The sequence below is a fragment of the Medicago sativa genome, chromosome 6, assembly GCF_051527215.1.
Source record: "Medicago sativa cultivar Bolivia chromosome 6, Bolivia_mono, whole genome shotgun sequence".
Classification (NCBI taxonomy): Eukaryota; Viridiplantae; Streptophyta; class Magnoliopsida; order Fabales; family Fabaceae; genus Medicago; species Medicago sativa.
In genome coordinates, this window is record NC_140754.1 from 35,375,358 (window position 1) to 35,396,025 (window position 20,668).

The 20,668-nt window shown below is 38.9% G+C and overlaps 1 protein-coding gene across 1 annotated transcript; it reads left to right on the forward strand.

Moving 5' to 3' along the window:
• The first annotated feature begins 984 nt into the window (after window positions 1-984).
• Window positions 985-1,578, forward strand: LOC146914786 (uncharacterized). Its single transcript, XM_085721137.1, has one exon. It carries the CDS (start codon window positions 985-987, stop codon window positions 1,576-1,578), a length of 594 nt encoding a protein of 197 aa, XP_085577263.1.
• The last annotated feature ends 19,090 nt before the right edge of the window (window positions 1,579-20,668 follow it).

Sequence of the window (20,668 nt, forward strand, 5' to 3'; positions counted from 1 at the left end):
CCAATGTTAGAGATTTAGACAAATTGCTAAAGGCTTTGAATAATGTAACTATTGGGCATTTCCGTGTTTGGGCGAAACTTCCACGCTTTGATCGGAAACTATTAGATGTAGGTGGGAAGAGGGGGCATGTGAGTGCTAGGGAGAGGAAGTCATGAAGAAGAGGGAGGAGAGAAAGGAGGTGTGTACACCGTTGGGCGAGGGAGAAAAAATTCAGAGTGATGTGGGTGAGGGAGAAAAAAGCGAGACGATGTTAAAAAATAAGGTAGAAGGGGGAAGGCGCGAAAAGGTGAGGGAGCATGTGAGAATGGGAAAGGTTAAGGTGAGGGATGGTGGAGGTGAGTGTGGCATAGGGGATGTTGTGGAGGTGAGGGAGTTAGGCATGAGGAAGGCAATACCAGTTTACGGAGGTATACCCAATTCTTGGGATCCAGTTATTGCTCGAATTAAATCTAGACTGTCTGAATGGAAGAGTAGAAACTTTGTCTTATGGGGGTCACCTGATTCTCCTTAAATATGTCATGTCTTCACCGCCTATCTACGCCCTTTCTTTTTTCAGAGCTCCCGCAAGTATAATCTCTTCCATTGAATCTATTTTAATTAATTTTTTCTAGGGTGGGGGTGAAGATCATAGGAAAATTGCCTAGGTAGAGTGGAAATCGATTTGCATGAGTAAGGAGGTTGGTGGTTTGGGGGTAAGGAGGCTGAAAGAGTTTAACATTGCTCTTATGGCAAAATGGTGTTGGAGGTGTCTAGTTGATTGAGACGGTTTGTGGTTTAAGGTGTTTTCTTCTCGGTATGGTGAGGAGAGGGGCGGATTAGAGAGTAGTGAGGTTGGGGTCAGCGTGGTCGAGGGAGATTGTTAAAATTCATGATGGGATAGATGTCGAGGGTGGGAGCTGGTTTGAAGCGAGTATTATAAAACGTATTGGTAATGACTTTATTACTTTCTTTTGGTCGGATTGTTGGGTGGGGACGATATCATTTATGGTGAGGCTTAGAAGGTTGTATGATTTATCGATTCATCAAAACCTAACAGTGGGTGCAATGCATGCCTTAGGTTGGGGTGAAGATGGGGAGGCTTGGAGGTGGAGGCGTCGTTTGTTAGCTTGGGAGGAGGAGTTAGTGGTGGTGATTAGGAACTTGCTTTCTAACGTTACATTGCAGGAATATGTTTCTGATGCTTGGCTTTGGCTACCAAATGTAGGTAATGGCTTCACAGTTCGTGGTGCGTATCAAATGCTCAAAAGGCAAGATATAATTCCCCATGTCGTTATCTTGGAGGCTCCTTGGCATAAAAATGTTCCTTTGAAAGTCTCTATTTGTGCTTGGCATCTCTTCCGCAATAGATGTCCGACAAAGGACAACTTGGTGCGTCGAGGTGTTATCAATAACGATAATCTTTTGTGTGTTTCGGGATGTGGCCAAAATGAAACTTTAGAACATTTAATAATCCATTGTCCTATTTTTGGCAACCTCTGGAAGCTCGTTAAGTCTTGGCTGGGTGTGTATCCAGTGGATCCTCAACATGTTACGGATCATTTTAATCAATTTGTTTCATCTTCGGGTGGTTATGTTTAGCGCTGGTCTTTCTTACATTTGATTTGGCTTTGTTGTATTTGAGTTCTTTGGAATGAAATGAACCAGAGACTCTTTGCTAATTAATCTAACAAGACCGTGCAGCTCTTGGAAAAGGTTAAGATTACTTCTCTTCGGTGGTTGAAAGCGAAGAATGTATGCTTTCCCTTCAGTTTTCATATGTGATGGCAGCATCCCCTTGTGTGTTTGGGGATTGTCTGATGTCTTTTTATCATTTATTTTTTAGATTCTCAGACACTTTGATGTAACCATGTTTTTCCTCCTCAGGCACTACTTGTGCTAGGGAGCAAAACTTCTTTGTTTATATATATATATATATATATATATATATATATATATATATATATATATATCATTCTATTTTTAAAGGAATATTTTTTTTATTGAAACATCTCTTTCACTTTTTCCAGATTTTCTCTCATCTCTCTCTACACCCATCCTTCTTTTCTCCCCACTCTCTTTTCCATTCTCTCTTCTCTTCTCCCAAAAGTCCACTCTCCTTTATTCAAAAAATTTCAAAATTTTCCAAACACATAAATTAAAATCTAAACTCAAAAATTTATTCAGTATGAAATTTTTTGGATTGGTTTTGTTGTTGTCGTTGTGTTTGGGTTTTTTTCTTAATATATTTTGAGTGTTATGTTATTGATACTTGAGTTGTTATTGTTGTTAAACAATGTGGTTGTGTTTGGCTTATGCTATTGAAATTTGAGTTTTTGTGATCAAATTTTACACCATGATTGAAGAAGTTATCCTTCTTCCATATCTCTCGTTCTTTTCAGATATTCATCTCTCTACCCTTCTATCTTTTGTCATATGAGCATTGCTATATCCAGCGAAAACTGATTTCGTGGAATTTCACGACCATGCAATATAACGAGTTTATGAAGAAATGAGTAAATTAGGTGACGTCATCAAGTTCCTGATTTTGTGGAAATCAGGCGGTTAGTGGTGGTAATTAGCCAATTAGATTGTTTCGGAAACATGTCGAGATAAATTCTCTCGTGTTATGTAGCATTTTCCCTGTCATAAACCTTCTTAGCATCAAGTCAAAAATTTATTATTCACACAACCCCACAGACTCCAGTTTGTATGTTCTATTTATTGTGGCCCCGCCATTCCGAGAAGGGTGGATTTCTTGAGGAATTAACCCAAGCAATGAAGGAATAGTCGGTGTTGAAGTGACCGTTGCCTATAAACACAAAACAACCATGACCATCAAAACTATCTACATGACGTCATACCAGGATATTATTCAGCAGAGGTCTTTTGAAGTATGGGGTTTGAAAGCATAACTAGAGGGTGGGGGAGTTATAAAGATTGTATGCCAGTGTGAAGGTTTCACGAAACATGGAATCCGTGAACCACGCCTAGAAGGTCGAGAGATCTGTGGTGGAGGGGACGATAGTTCAACACGACTTAAACTTGGAAAACTTTAATGCAAAAGGAAGATTCAGCTTGAGTGGAAACCGTGTTGCCAATTGATCTGTATTTCAAAAAATAGATGTTTGGTTAGATTTGGCATGAGTGTTGAATTTTAGTTTGAAATTAATTAACATGTTTATGTTATTGTTATGTGTTTCATTGTGGTTTGAAAAAGATTAGGTTTTAATATTTTGTTAAATAAAAAAACAAACATGTTAATTAATTTGAAACTAAAACTTAAGACTCATGTCAAAACTAACCAAATACCTATATTTTGAAAAAATCAAGTGCAGAAAGTTTTTATTAAAAAAAAAAAAAACTAAATACATACAATTATATATATGCAATTTTAAACACAGTCTCCACTCAAGCTGAGGTTTCCTTTGGCATTAAAGTTTTCCAACTTTAAGTCCCCTCCACCACAGACCTCCCGACCCGCGCTAGGTATGGTTCACGGATTTAACGTTCCGTGGAACTTTCACATTGGCATACAATCTTATAACTCTCCAACCCTATTGTTCTGCATTCAACCCCCAAACTTCTAAATACAATTTCTAATAAATAATATCCTTGTATGAATTCACGTATATAGTTTTGATTGCCATGGTTGTTTTGTGTTTATTGGCAACAATCACTTCAACATCGACCATTCTAGGGATGGCATGGCCGCAATAAATAGCACAAGCAAACTGGAGTTTATAGAGTTCTGTGAATAATAAATTTTTAAGTTGACTGCGTTCGTAACCGTTCATGTTATCGGAACAGGAACAGTAGGAGGCAGGTTGAACGGACAATTGGAAGAAAAGCATAGCGAGGAAGAGGATTGATGAAGATACCATATTTAAAAAGGAGGAAAGTTGATTGTGGGGAAAAAGTGGACGAGAGGAAGAGAGGAAGAATCCTTTTCAACTGTAGATAATTATGGAAAATCAAGTTTCATTAGCTTCTTTTTCTAGCTTTTTTGAGTCAACGTATATTTTCATGCATTCATTTTTGCATAGGGAGTTTGAATTTGAGATCTGACTTATTCAACAACAAAGAAACAAAAAGGGGTTTTGAGTGTGTATTATAGTCGTTGGGTGTATATATTAGGACACGTGTATGTTCTTATTTTTTTACTAATGGTATGATTTTTTTTGTTTCAACCAGCTAGGTTTACTAGAGTAACACACTCACTTTTGAACACTATCTTTAACACACATTTTTTTATTAGATGGAATCAATGTATATCTAACGATTTGGTGTGGGTTCTATTTTCAAAGTATAGATCCACGATGATTTAAATCAATAAGAGAGTGATCAAAACAGAGTGTTGCTTGCACTACTCGTTTTCACTGAATGGGACTTGAAGCACTCTGGATTTTTGTTGTTTCATTGGTATTGCCATTTTGGACTCTTCCTTCTAGAGATAGGAGAGATGCTTTCCAGGCTGAAAGCTTGAGTTTCACCTTGTCAGCAATTGGTTGAAAGTAGACTTTTTTAGCTTTGCCTTTAAAAATTGGGACTCCAAGATAATTGAATGGTAAAGTGCCATTTTGAAAACCAGTAAATTGAGAAATTTGATTAACCCTCTAAGGAGATATAGAACTTGAATATATTGAAGATTTTAAAGGATTGACAAACTGTCCAGATGATTGAGCATATCTAACAAATAAATCAGTGAGATTCTTGACATTAGTTGAGGAGCCTTTACAAAACACCATAATATCATCATCATATAGGATGTGGGAAGGAGCAGGATTATCTCTTGAGCCATGAATGATCTTTAACTTTCCTTCTCTAACCATCTTTTTAAGGGATCTGCTTCAAACTTCTTCTGCAAGGTAGAATAGAAGAGGTGACAATGGATCACCTTGTCTGACTCCTCTTAAACAATTGAAGTATCCATGAAGCTTTTCATTGATCGACACTGACATTTTTGCTGATTCCAAAATTGATTTAATCTAGCTGCAGAAAAGATCACTAAAACCAAAAGACTTCAGCACCTTGAGCAAAAAACACCAGTAAATAATGTCAAATGCTTTTGCCATATGAATTTTGAGGGCCAGATTTCCCCCAAAGGTCTTTTTGTGCAAGACATTGACAACTTCAGAGGTAAGACAAATACAGTCCTTGATACTTCTCCCTTTAATAAAACCTCTCTGTTGAATTGAGGTTATAGCTGGCATGATTGAAGAAAGCCTATCTGCAAGAATCTTACATATAACTTTGAATTTGAAATTTGCAATGGAAATTGGTCTGAACTGCTCCACTGTATCTGCATTGTTAGTTTTCGGAATAAGAGCAATATTATTAGAGTTAAAATTAGGCAATAAACAACCAGAGGTAAAAAAGTGCAAAATAGCTTTAAACACATCATGCTTGATTATTTCCCTCTAAGTTTGAAAAAATATTGCTCCAAAACCATGAGGCCCTGGAGCACTGTCTTTGTCTAAATCAAAAACAACTTGTGATTTCCTCCCGAGAAGGCAATAAAGTTAACATATTATTAATTCTATATGTGATAAGCTCATGGATAACTTCCTCTATCATACCATTTTGAATAGTGTTTGAATTGCTAGTAAAGATATTTGTATAATGGTTAACATTTTCTGCAATTTGTTCAGGGTCAGTCATAGTGATATCACCAGTTCTCATAGTAGCTACGTGGCTGGAAACATTTTTGATTTTGGTAACTGTGAAAGAATGCAGTGTTTCTATCTCCTTCACAATGCCACTGCACTCTAGATTTTTCATGCCAGAAACTTTCTTCAATGCTCAAAACTTGCTCCAACTTGATCTGAGCAACTTTCTCTTGATCAAGAAGGGTATTTGAGACACCAGAATTGTAAATTTTTTGTTGAATGTCATCAAGATCTTTGTATGCTGAGGCCACTTGAGTGTGGACATTACCAAAAGTGTTCTTGTTCCAAGCTTTGAGAGCTTCTTTAAAAATTTTAAGCTTATGGGTCAGAATAAACATGAGGCATCTAGTGATTTGTGTATTCCAACATTGCTTTACAATATTTTCACAATCAGGGTGAGAAATCCATATTTTCATAAATTTGAATGAAGATGGGAATTGAGATACTTGAGTTTGAAATTCAAAAAGAAGAGGGAAATGGTCAGACCTAAGTTTGGTTAAAGTACAGACAGTGATGGTTTGACAAGCATTGATCCAGTCATGATTGAAAATAACCCTATCAGGTCTTTTTTAAGTATTGTTCCTACCTCTCCTGCCATTGGACCAAGTATAAATTGCACCTTTGGTATGAAGGTCGATCAAATTGCTAGAATCACGCCATTGCTGGAAATCATTCATAGGCAATCTTGCTGGTTCATGGATTCATTTGTGTTCATGGGCACCTAAAATAGTATTGAAATCCCCTATGCAACTCCATGGTAAGTTGTATTGGCTATGAATATTAGATATAACAGACCAGAGGTTTCTTCTTCTAATATAACAAGTAGAGGCATAGACAGCAGTGATACCAAAAAGTTTACTATCAATGTCAACTTGAATGGAAATTTGTTGGTCATCAGTGTTAACTACGGTGGGGGAAAGGTGAATGGAACAAAGACACCAGAGACTAGGGATAAGGTGGTCTCTATTATTGACAGCAGAAACTTTAAGGCCAAGTTATGAAGCTATCTGGGGGAAAGATTGGAAATAGACATCGAGGGCTCAGCAATAAAACATAAATCAGGTTTAAACTTAATAAGTTATTTTTTGAGTGCTAAATTTGTAGGAGAATTTGCTAACCCTCCGAGATTCTAGCAAAAACACTTCATCTAAATTAGTACTCTTCTGTGCATTGGCTTTCTTTACAGCTTTCTTAGTTGATTTGCTAGTTACAACTTGAAAATCTTGTTCATCAACATCAGGCATATCATCATCAGCTGCTTTGGACATCTCTCCTTGAATAGGTAACTTGACAGACATTCTTCGATGAGAGTGACTTTGAGGGTTATTGTCAACTGCTTGATTAGATAACTCAAAATCACCATCAGTTGGTTCCTTCTTTTCAAGGTTGGCCCATGAATCCTTTAAGAGTTGTAAGTCATTTCTCACTATCACATGCAGATCCTCATGTTCACTTTCATTTGATTCTCAATCTTCATTATCATCTGAACCTTCAGTGATATTATCATTGTTGAGAACTTGTGTAGAATCAACAAACTCAGAGACATTTGTACTTTCAGAATATTCAAAAGTTGCTTTGCTTGATGCCCTTTGCTCATTTTCAACAATTTTCCCAGAGGTTTCACCCTGATCTTCTCTACTCTTTGCAAGCTCATCATTAACTTCTTTTTAAAGGTTTAAATCCTCTTGATTCCTTTCTAGTGATGCTGATTTCTCAAGATTCACCACCTCAGGTTCCTTCATTTTCTTTTGCACATAAACTGGAACATTTTCTGAACCTGACTTTATGAAAAATATCCTTTTTCTCAACAGGTTTTCTCTTGCAAATATCATAATAGTGACAAGTGCATTTGCATTAAGTACAATAATCAGGTAAACTTTCATACTCTATGTCCACAAAAAGCATACCCTGTTCTTTCCACTAAGAATCCATGACAAAGAGTATCATTCAAATTCAAGTCAATCGAAACCCTAGCATAGTGTCAGAAAGATCTATCAAGCATAGACTTACTAGTGATGTTATCTGTGCAAATAGGTGTTCCAACCCCATTGGCTATTGCAAAGAGTATTTTTTGTCTCCAATACTCCTGAGAAAGCCCTTAGATGCATATCCACACCTGTGTTGAAGTTTGTTGCTGCAGGCTAGGGCTAAAATCTTTGCTCCATGCAAATAGTTTAAGAATCCCAGGGTTCAAACTCCATGAACCTTTAGATCTCACCCTCCTTATGTCTTCAATAGAGGAGAAGGAGAATTCGTAGAATCCCTTTCCAATCGATCTAACCCCCCATCTACCAAGAGTTTTCCACAAGACAGATAGCTTGGATCTCAAGCTATCAATAGTGTTTTATCTTGGTTTTTCTGGTGTCAAACATTGATTAAGTTTGAACCTTTTTAACCTTTGATATCTCATTTTTTCTTGGGAAGGGAAAAATAAGAAAAACCCTTGAGAATCGAGGTCCGGGAGTTGTTTTCGTTACGGGAAGGTGTTAGGCACCCATAACGACTATAGTATCCTATAGGAACCGTCTTTATTTTCTACGCGCGCACTTTATTTTTAAATGCTATTTGAAAAATGATATTTACACCTAAGAGTTTGCTAAGTCAAGAAGTGGAGGGAGAAGAAGATGTTTGAATTTTTGTTTTATTGGACTTGGAGAAGTTTTTGACTTCTTGCCTACATACCCTTTCAAGGGATCAAACTCCATGTAGTTCTCTTCCAAAAAATGTTTTTGTTTTTGTCAGTTGATTTTAATTTTAAAAATGGAATTTTGAAGAATAAGAGAGAGAGGCCTCAAGGGCATAAGATTTGGAAAATGTGAGGTGGAATTAGTTATTTTGCAAAATGAAGTCCAAGTATGATTAAAAAAATTCATTAAGGTTTTTGTTTAAGAAAATAAAGGGAAAATTCAATGGGATTTTGATCCCAAGGTTTCTTTGGAAAATTATATGAGTGAAGTTGTTCATGTTTTTGGAAAAGGGAAATTTTCTAAGTATCGTGATCCCTAAGCATACATCTAAAGCATACATTCCCTAAACATACATCTAAAGTACCCATGTGATGTGTGTGCATGTGTCGGTGCTTGTGTCGGTGTACATCATTAGAGTCCATTGTCCTTTACATTATTTGCCTAAATACAAACTACTTCCCTTGTGAGAATTTAATCTCACATAAAATGAACTAAAGCCAAAAATAAAGTGCAATAGAAAAGAAATGGAAAGTGAGATGAAGATGATGAGGGATGCTTATGAAACAATGAATAAAGTGGTTAGTAATAATAGGCATAGAATGATAGAAAAATAGGCAAGGAAAAAGGCATAACAACATGGTAAAATGGCAAGAAAAAGTGACAAAATACACTTAACAAAATACCAAAATCCCAAGCAAACAAAAGACTCATAACCCTCACATTATGACATTTTTCAAAGAGTTTTAGGTTCAGCCCTAATATGAGAGTTACAAGAAAATCACAAGCCAAAGAGTTATGGTATATTCTTAAGTCTATTTTGCACTAATTCACATATTAAAATTCAAGTAACTTGCCATATAAGAAACCAATTATCATATATGACAAACAACACCAAATATTCCAAATTGAACAACAAACAAAACCTCAAAATTACTCAACATGCAACAATTATTATGAGAAAAAGAATTGGAATCAAAACATGCAAGACGCTCCACAAAATTTGACAAAGAAAAAAAAAGAAACACAAAATCACAAGAACACTCCACATATATTTTTATCAATTTTCAACATACCAAAATATAATGAGAAACAAGTTCCAAGTGTCAAAAATAGTTGCAAGGAAGTTCACAATTTTTTTTAGAAGTTTTAATAAGATTTTAACAAAGTTAAAAGTACTAAACTATTCAAGAAATCAACATTTTCACCTATATTTTTCTAGCCAATATTAACAGGTAAAAATCACCAGGAATCAACAAAAATGTCAAGAAAAACATTAGGAAATTTTTTTAGGAATTTTTCATCTAAGTTTTTGGTAAACAGTGGTGTAAATATCAAGAAGCAGTGTCAAAATAGCAAGAATATAGAGTAAAACGAGTTTTAACAGCAAAATTAGGCCCAAGCCCAAGGCTAACATGGATCTGGATCATCCATGTGCCTCAGAGGCGTTGGATTGATCCGGATCCTTGCAAACCTAGATCCAATGGCTCATATCATGCAGAACATAACAAGGCAATGAGGCACACGGCAAGATCAAATCATGAGCGTACAGATCAACATATAGCATCTCAAACGGTCAAGAAGGCAAGGGAACATGGCGTGAAGCATGGACGCGCACATAGAGGATCACAGGGAGTATAAAAGCACATCACATGAAGAGAACTTCATTTTCCTATATCGTTTCTCTCTCTAAAGTGAAAAAAGAGAGAGAGAGAGAGAGAGAGAGAGAGAGAGAGAGAGAGAGTCTGCAACACACCCTCGTCTTCTCCGACGAGCTTGAGGACGCCGACGTGGTGGCTGCCGGCCCAACAGGGCGGCGCCGCCGCGCCGGAGATCCTAAACACCTCCTTTCTTCGTCCTAAACTCGAATTTAAACCCTGAAATCAAAGAAAACGACTAAATCGGCGTAGATCAGGAAAGTTCTTCACAGTTTTGATGATTTTTTTTAATTAAGTTTTTTTAACAAATTTTTGAAAAGAAATGATTCTAAAAACTCTATCTACGTCGATCCGTAACAACAAACACATATATGATGCCAAAAACTTGGATTTGTGAAGGAATAGTGAAAGGAAAGGCAGAAAAGTTTGATACCTGTGTTTAGATCGGAGATGAGACGAACGAAAGAAGAAGAAAACTTTTCGGTTGTTCCTCTTATGGTAAGCTTCGAAAACCGAAAATAAATCGGTTCTTGAACCTCTTCTCTTCCTTCTCTTGCTTATGTGAACTTTCGATTTGATTTGAGTTTGTTACGGACAGTAACGAACTCGAGTCGAGATCTGTGATTTTGAATTTTTTTTTAGAAAATGATGAATTCAAAACCGATTCGATGGAATAATTGCTGAATCGAGTTCGTTTGTGATGGAATTGATGAGAATTGGTACGGATCCGAGAGGTTTTGGATGAATTATGGTTCTAGAAAAACGGTTAGGGTATGAAGATTTCTTCAAACCTTCATCGTGTTCTTGTGAATTTCCTGAGTTCGATTCCTTTGATTCTGGAGAGAGATGGGCAAATGTGTTTGTGTGATGTGGCGATGAATGGATGGTGATCCCTAACTTTGACTTGAGTTGACACTGTTTTATAGGTGCCAAGTGTGACCTCTGGACCAATGAGCTTGCGCCATGTAAATCTGGATCTGTAACTAACTTCTGGACAGATTTGCAATTAACAAAAAAACAAGGACTAAACTGCAATTAACCAAAAAGGACTAAAAATGAAAAATTAATAAAATTGGTTAAAAAATGTAATTTTGAAAATAACGTAAAGTGAAACCAAAAATAAAATCAACAAAAGGACTAAAATGAACCAACTACATAAATGAGGTACTTCAAAGTAACCTCTCTCTGTCAAAAATTTGTGTGAAATGACCAAAATGCACCTAGGGACTAAAATGACTCAAATGCAATTTTAAAAAGGTTTTTTAACAGGGAATTAAAGCAAGAGTTTATACAAGCAAATTGAAAAGACTCAGAGATGTTTTTTAGGGATTAAAAAAAGAGTTTTAACACAGGAAATGACCAAAATGCCCTCAGGGACTAAATTGGCCCAAAATGACTCAGATGCAATCTTTGAAATGGATTTTAACATGGAATTGAAACAAGGGTTTATACAAACAAATTGAAAAACTCAGAGACAATTTTCAAGGACTAGAATGAGTTTGAATGCAGGAAATGACTAAAATACCCTTTTTATGAATTTTGCAAATAACATTGAAATAAGATGCAGAGAAATATGCAATTGATCAGAGACAACTTCAAATGACTTGAAATGCAAGAAAGACCCTTTGGATGGTTTAAAATGCAAGAAAACATAGACAAAGTTATAATTGAAATTTTTCAAAACAAATACAATAAAACATGCAGATAAAACATAGTAAAATATCAGGGTAAACAATATCAAATTGGCAATCTCTCAAGAGTAATAGACACATATCAGAGATGGAAAAATATTTTGAGCAAGTATTTTTAGGTCCAAAATTAGGGCATAACAGCTGCCCCTATTTAAGTTTCTTTGTCTGGAGAGTCAAGAGACGAAGTCTTTGATTTGACGGGACGAAGATACTCAAATATTAACATTTGCACTGTTTTTGAACATAAAAATACGCTCTCACATTTTCAAAAACATGAATGCCATGCAACATTTTGATTATGAATGCAAGACAAACAACTGGAGTCTACAAAGCATGTCATATCACTGGGGATCTAGGTAGACATTGACAGGGTAGACAAACCAGGGGACAACAGGTAGGTACAAGTTGTTCTTTGGATCGAACTAGCCACTTGACCAAGTAGTTCAAACAAGAGGTGGGTACAAGCTGTTCTTTGGATCGAACTTGCTACTTGACTGGGGATAGAAGTATAAGACAGGCACAAGCTGTTCTTTGGATCGAACTCGTCACTTGACCGGAAACATAGACATATAGGCAGATACAAGCTGTTCTTTGGATCTAACTTGCTACTTGATCAAAAGCACAAACAGATAGGCAGGTACAAACTGTTCTTTGGATCAAACTTGTTGTTTGACCTGTAGACATGGACAAAAGGCTGATACAAGTTGTTCTTTGGATCGAACTCGATGCTTGATCACTATCAGAACATGCAGGCAGGTGCAAACTGTTCTTTGGATCGAACTTGTCGTTTGACCGAAAACGCAAGCATATAAGCAGGTACAAGCTGTTCTTTGGATCGAACTAGCCACTTGACCAATAACAAGACATACAGCAAAATACATTGAAGGTTTGAATCAAGATACAAATTGAGGGTAGACTGACATTGACTTAAATTGAAGATAGACATGACCACTATTGTTGGCCCAAAAGCAAATTCGAGAGTGGATCAGCTTTGATTTGAATTGAATTGAAAGTTGACATTGAAAGAGACATTGAAAGTTGAAAATAATCAGAGACATAGACATAGACATGGTATTGAATTGAGCGTTTAACAGAGACTTAGACGTAGGCATTGAATTGAGAGTTGAAATTGAACTGAATTGGAAGTTGAGATTGAGTTGAATTGAAAATTGAGATTGGAAATGCAACATGTATGTATGGTATAACCAGATCATTAAATGTATGAGCACATAGGACGCATGATTATGCATGTATGAATGCTTGGAAATGCATGATTGATTTACAATTTAGCAGAGAAGTTTCACAGAGGCAGACAAAGCATTGGAAGATTGGGCACGTAGTGGCTCGTGCTATAACATACACAGGAATCCTCTTTGGAGAGACCGTTGTTGAGAGACGTATCGAAACCATGGCTGAGGGCAATATCTCACATTACATATACAAAACTTGTAGAAGAGGGAACCTTGGAAGATTTTTTTTGATACAGGTCGCCATTGCTAGGCGTGTCAGTGTTGGGTAAACATTGGATGTTTGCATCTGTGGTCAATGCTTTTCACATTATTTTCATTCTTTCATTTTTTTATTTTTCAATTCCATTTTTGCCTGGACAGCCCTTTTGAGTTTTCGATTCACCGGGAATAAATTCTTTTCATTGCCCCATTTTTGCCTGAATTGCCTTCATAGGTTGTCAATCAGCGGGGTGCTCATTTTTGCCTAAGCCGCCCTTTCGGGTTTTTGACTTAGCGAGCTTTTCATTTTCATTTTCATTTTTTCACTTTCATTCTGTTTTTCATTCTTGCCATTGACCACAGATCATCCTGGGGAACAACTTGCTTGTAACGTGTATTGAAATAGACACTGACACTCATTTATTCATGCATGTTTCACTGAAATGTATCCTATTGCTCAGGTTTGCTTTCAAAAAAGACGGAAAAGATTTTTCAATTTTCAAAAATGTTTGTTTCAGACATTGACATCATCAAATAGAAAGAAAATATTCTGTATATAGCATTGAAAGTAGAAAGAAAGTAGAGTTTCAAACAACAGCACAGGCTCAAATTGATGTAGAAAAGTGAGAGTCAGCCAAAGGCATAACTCCACGGATTTACAAAGCTTGTAAAATGGAAATTTTATTGGTTGGTGGTACATTGAACACGATGACCGCTACATTTCATAGAAATTTTGAATTCACAAGTACAGAAGCTTCTGATGAAGACGATCTTTGACAGTTGCAGATGCCCCAAGGGGTGATGGTGGTTTGCCAGATATAGTTACAATCTCCGCGAGCTTTTTCATATTCATTTTTTTTTGTCCCTAACTTTTGCCTGGATCGCCCTTTCGGGTTTTCGATCCACCGGGAAGCGCATTTTTGCCTAGGCCGCCCTTTCGGGTTATCGACCTACCACGCAGTTCTTTTCACATTTTTAGACAAAGTATTTCTTGACTATATCGGCATTTACAAGATTCGGAAGTTCAACACCATCCATGTGTGTGAGGATCAAAGCACCACCAGAGAAAGCCTTCTTGACAACATAAGGACCTTCATAGTTAGGTGTCCACTTGCCCCTTGGGTCGGGTTGCTGACTTATCCTTCTTTTCAATACAAGTTCGCCTTCCTTGAATTCACGAGGTCTATAAGGAGAAGAGTTGTGATGTTCAATCTTGAATTCTTCACATAAAGCTTGCATCATGCTATTGTTCAGATTGGAACCATTGTCAGTAATGATTTTGTTAGGAACACCATATCGACAGATGGTGTTACTCTTGATAAACTTCACCACCACTTGCTTGGTTACATTTGCATAGGAAGCAGCTTCAACCCATTTGGTGAAATAGTCAATCGCCACTAGAATGAAACGATGTCCATTGGAAGCTTTTGGTTCAATTCTTCCGATCATGTCAATGCCCCACATAGAGAAAGGCCATGGGGAAGATATAACATTGAGGGCATGTGGAGGCACATGAATCTTGTCAACATAGATTTGACATTTGTGGCATCTCTTGGCATGTCTGTAGTAGTCACGCTCCATAGTCATCCAGTAATAGCCGGCTCTTAACAGTTTTCTTGACATAGTGTGACCTGTAGCATGGGTCCCAAAGGTGCCGTCATGTACATCGTGCATCAATTTCTCAGCTTCTTGTTCATCAACACATCTCAATAAGACCATATCATAGTTCCTCTTGTATAGGATTTCTCCGTCCAGAAGGAATCTGCTAGCCCATCTCCTCAGGGTCTTGTTATCCCTATTGGAGGCACCAGGTGGATATTCATGATTCTGCAAGAACTGTTTGATATTATAATACCAAGGTTTTCCATCACTCACATCTTCATCAGCCTGATCTGGCATATTTTCAATAGTAAACACATGAGCCGGTCTATCAAGACGCTGTATCTTGATTACGGGCACGTCATTCCAGTGATTCACACGAAACATGGAAGACAGAGTAGCATGGGCATCAGCTATCTGGTTTTCATCCCGAGGGATATGGTGCAACTCAACCTTGGTAAAGTATGTCAACAGACGTCTTGCATAGTCACGGTAAGGGATCAGCTTCTCATGATGAGTCTCTCATTCACCTTTTATCTGATTAATGACGAGTGCAAAATCTCCATAGATGTCAAGGTGCTTAATTCTCATATCAATGGCTTCTTCAATGCCCAAGATGCATGCTTCATATTTAGCCACGTTGTTCGTGCATTCAAAAGTTATTCGTGCAGTGAAAGGAATGTGGTGCCCCTGTGGAGTTACAATAATGGCCCCAATCCCTTTACCATAAGCATTGACAGCACCATCAAATACCAATCCCCATTTGCTATTGGGATCCGGCCCTTCATTGATCAGTGGTTTTTCACAGTCTTTTGCTTTCAGATACATAATCTCTTCATCAGGGAAATCAAACTTAATCGGCTGGTAATCATCAAGAGGTTGACAAGCAAGATGCTCGGCAAGGATGCTTCTTTTGATTGCTTTTTGAGCTTTATACACAATATCATATTCAGACAACAACATTTGCCAACGTGCAATCTTTCCAGTAACAGCAGGCTTTTCAAAGATGTACTTGATTGGATCCATTCGGGATATCAACCAAGTTGTATGATTCACCATATAATGACGCAGGCGTTTGGCAACCCAAGCTAAAGCACAACAAGTCTTTTCAAGCATTGTATACCGAGTCTCACAGTCGGTGAACTTCTTGCTCAGATAGGAGATAGCATGTTCCTTCTTTCCAGTCTCGTCTTGTTGACCGAGAACACAACCAATGGATTCATCTAACACTGATAGATACATAATCAAAGACCTTCCATCCACTGGCGGGACAAGGATAGGTGGTTCCAACAAGTATTCCTTAATGCTATCAAAAGCTTCCTGGCATTCATCATTCCATACAACAGGCTGATTCTTTCTGAGCAATTTGAAAATTGGTCCACAGGTAGTAGTCATGTGAGATATAAATCTTGAAATGTAATTCAGGCGTCCGAGGAAACCTCTGACTTGCTTTTCAGTTCGAGGGGCCGGCATCTCTCTGATGGCTCGGACTTTGTCAGGATCAACTTCAATGCCTCTTCGACTGACAATGAAGCCTAGCAACTTTCCAGATCTTACACCAAATGTGCATTTGTTGGGATTCAACTGCAGCTTGTACTTTCTCAATCTTTCAAACATCTTCAAATACACAACATGTTGCTCTTCATCACTTGATTTCACAATCATGTCATCAACATATACTTCGATTTCTTTGTGAATCATATAATGAAACAAAGTAGTCATACCCCTTTGATAGGTAGCACCAGCGTTTATCAAGCCGAACGACATCACTTTATAAAAGAACGTTCCCCACGGAGTGATGAAGGACGCTTTTTCTCTATCTTCAGGTGACATCCGGATCTGGTTAAAGCCAGAGAAATCATACATAAAGGAGAACACTTTGGATTGAGCAGTACTGTCAACGAGCACATCAATATGAGGCAATAGGAAGTTATCTTTTGGACTGGCTTTATTCAGATCTCTGTAATCAACACACATTTGAACTTTCCCATCTTTCTTTGGCACTGGTACAATGTTGGCAATCCACTCAGGATATTCAGCTGTCATGAGGAAGCCCGCATCAATTTGCTTTTGCACCTCAGCCTTGATCTTAAGAGCCATGTCTGGACGAGACCTTCTCAACTTCTGTTTGACAGGAGGGCATTCAGGTCTTGTCGGTATCCGATGTTCCACAATCTTGGGATCCAGACCCGGCATATCTTCATAGGACCATGCAAAGACATCTGGATAATCATGGAGAAGCTGAGTAATCTTCCTTTTCACTGCTGGCTCAAGTGCAGCGCCAATTTTGATCTCTCGCTTGCTCTCTTCAGTACCCAGGTTGATAAGCTCAATCTCTTCCTGGTGAGGCTGAATGGCTCTCTTTTCTTGCTCAAGCAGTCGAGTGATCTCATACGGTATCTCTTCATCATCTTCCACATCTTCAGCTTCATATACAGGGAATTCAAAATTTGGAGGAACCATAGGGTCACTGTGTTCAACGGGTTTATTATGGTTCAATCTGCATAATGTGATTGGGATGATTTTAGAAAAATGTTTTTCATGCAGATTTTTGAAATTAATAAGAAAATACATATGTTTTGGTTTTTTCTGGCATTACCATTATTTCCAAGATAAAGGCACTAAAAGTAAAAAACAAAGAGTCGCGGGAAAGACGACAATTTTTACTGATAACGGCAATGCCGAAACAAACATGCCCTTACAAAGACATCACTTTCGCCTCGGGCAGAGCGAAAGGATTGTTATTTTGAAAACAAAGAAAAGCATGAGCAACAAGACACATTACATGGAAGCGTGCATGACTAAAGGAACATCAATGGCCTCCCAATTTCTCACAGTGCCTCCTGGTACAACAAACGTAGGCACATAACTACTTTCAGCAGCATCTTCAGCAATAGCATTAATGAACCCAGCACTATAGAAAGTTCCTGTTGAAACGCCCGAGGTCGGGGAGAAGCCGAGGCCCTCTTTACGCTTGTTCTCCAAAATCTGTATCACTTTGCCCCAGCCAGCAGCTTGCCCTTCTTGAACAGCTTTCTGGGCATCTTTCAATGAAGCCATACTAGCACTAGCTCTCCGGGGCTCTGCACCTTCAACAGTCAAGCCTTGAAATGACGTCCCTTCAGCGTACCCTGCTTCAACACAAGAGAAAGATGACACTTGGCTAACCAAATACGCTTCTTCACCATGTACAGTGACAAGCTTACCATTCCTCACAAACTTGAGCTTCTGGTGCAGAGTAGAAGTTACTTCCCCAGCGTCGTGAATCCACGGTCTTCCGAGGAGACAACTGTAAGAAGCATTGATGTCCATGACCTGGAAAGTGATCTGGAACATCTCAGGACCAATGGTAATTGGCAGATCTACTTCTCCAAGAACATCTTTACGAGATCCATCAAAAGCCTTAACCAAATAACTACTTCCCCTTAGAGAAATTCCATGATGACTCAACTGTCTCAATGTAGACTCAAGCATTACATTTAAGGATGATCCAGTGTCCACCAACACATTGGATATCATGTCAGACTTACATTGCACTGAGATATGCAAAGCTAAGTTGTGGTATTTCCCTGCTTCGGGGAGCTCATCGTCACCAAACCCCAAGTTATTGCAAGCAGTAATGTTACCCATTATTCCATCGAACTGATCCATGGAGACTTCATGATCAACATAGGCCTGTTCCAGTACTTTCATCAACACTTTCCTGTGAGCTTCTGAGCTCAGGAGCAAAGACAAGATGGATATCTTTGACGGAGTTTGCAGCAGCTGGTCTACAATCTTATAATCGCTCTTTTTAATAAGCCTGAGAATTTCGTCCAGATTAGTTTCTTTAATAGACTGGCCTGATGGGCCGGCGTTCTTGTCAATAGGAGGAGCAACCGGTGGAGTTACTGTGGCAACAGGTGTAACCACCTTCTTTTGGAACAAGGATGGACGAACCTTTCCGCTTCTCAGAGTTGTAATTTCTTCAGCAACGTTATCAACCGTAGCTGGGGATACCAGAGGCACTTCTACCCCATTCTCAATCATAGTTGCATCATACTTGTAAGGGATTGCCTTAGTAGAGGCATAAGATACCGGGCCAGGTAACCTGATTACTAAGGGTTCAACATTCCTTGCCTGTGGCACACCCCCAGCAGGAGAATCATGAAACACTGGCACAATCACACAAACATCACTGGCAATCAAGTGTTTGCTATCCATTAGGCTTTGTATATCACCTTGCACCACACAACAACCCATAGGGTTTTGAAGACATTCTGAACAAGAAGCATGGTCGTGATTAAACAAAGAAGCTTGGCAAAGTTTGACATGTAGCGGCACCAAAGGAGTAGCAACATTACGGACATCTAAAGTGGGAGCCTCTCGAGGAACACGAACCCCTTCGAAAGCCTCGATCATGTTAACGGCAGCATGGTTTGGAAGTGGATTGTCAAGAACATGAGGAACACTATTTTCAAAAGTCAACTGTCCTCTGTCTATCAGATCCTTTACAACGTACTTCAGAGCATAGCAACCTTCCGCATCGTGGCCTTGAGCGCCCTGATGGAATTCACATGTGAGATCCTGTCGAAACCTGGGAGGCAATGGTGTAGGCGGAGGCTTGCCTGGTCTGGTGACGCAGTGGCCTTTAACGAGTAGAGTTGGGAGCAGATCAGCATACCGCATTGGTATTGGTGGAAAATAAGTGTTGGGCCGAGGACCCTGTTGTTGTTGATGTTGCTGTTGCTGTTGAGCAGGAGACTGCTGTTGTACCTGGTGAGCAATGGCATTAACGGGCACTGGTGGTTGACCCGGTGGCAGAGGATATTGCTGGTAGAATGATGGGAAGAAAAGATGTTGAGAATACTGCATATATTGGTAGGGCAGAGGTAACTGAGCAGCAGCTGTAGACTGGTTACCAGATACCATCCCTACTTCGGATTCTTTCTTCTTATGGTGGCCATTACCATACTTCTTTGGCGCGCTAGCTGAGAACTCACCTTTTTCAAGAACAATGATACCTTCTCTGATAGCCTCCTCTAGACGAGTTCCCATAGTAACCATGTCGGAGAAATTATTTGGAGCAGAGACTATCATTCTTTCAACATATTCCTTCTTCAAAGTTTTCAGGAATGTCTGTGTCAGTTCTTCCTCATCAAGCCGAGGAGAAACACGGGCAGCTGCCCCTCTCCATCTCTGAGCATATTCACGGAAGGTTTCATCTGACTTCTGAGACAAAGACTTAAGAGAATCCCTATTCGGCTTCAAGCGGGTGTTAAACACATAATGATTTTCAAAAGCAGCGACGAGTTCCTCAAAAGTATGGATATTGTCTTTGCTTAGACCAGTGTACCAGTCTGCCGCATCTTCCATCAAGCTATCCTGGAAGCAGTGGATCATCAGCGCATCATTATCTGCGTAGTTGGCCATCTTTCGGACGTACCGAATGACATGGCTGTGTGGACAAGAAGATCCATTGTACTTGTCAAAATCTGGCACTTTGAACTTCTTAGGAACCTCAAATCGGGATACCAGGCATAGATCACGAGCCTTAGCAGAAACACCGTTCCCACGGCTAGCTTTGACCTCGCGGAGCTCTTCAGCTAGCTCTCTTAACTGTTCTCTCATAGCTTCCATTATGGGGTCCTGTCCACGCGGAGTGTCAACATCGATTACCTATTGCACAGTGTGTACAACAGGATCGGTAACAACAGCAGTCACTTGAGGCATAGAGGTAGATGTAGAAGCGAAAGTTGTTGCAGGAATATGTCCTCGATGGGCAATACCAGAAATACCGGCTGCAGTATTGGGAGCATATAAAGCTGAGAGTCCATAAGGGCGGCCATTGGGCACAACAAACCGAGCATCGGAAGCCACAGTGGATAATGGGATGGATGGAATCATTTCAGTAGAAGCTGGAACAGATGTGGCTGGTTGTTCTTGTGCAGCCATCAGAGTAGA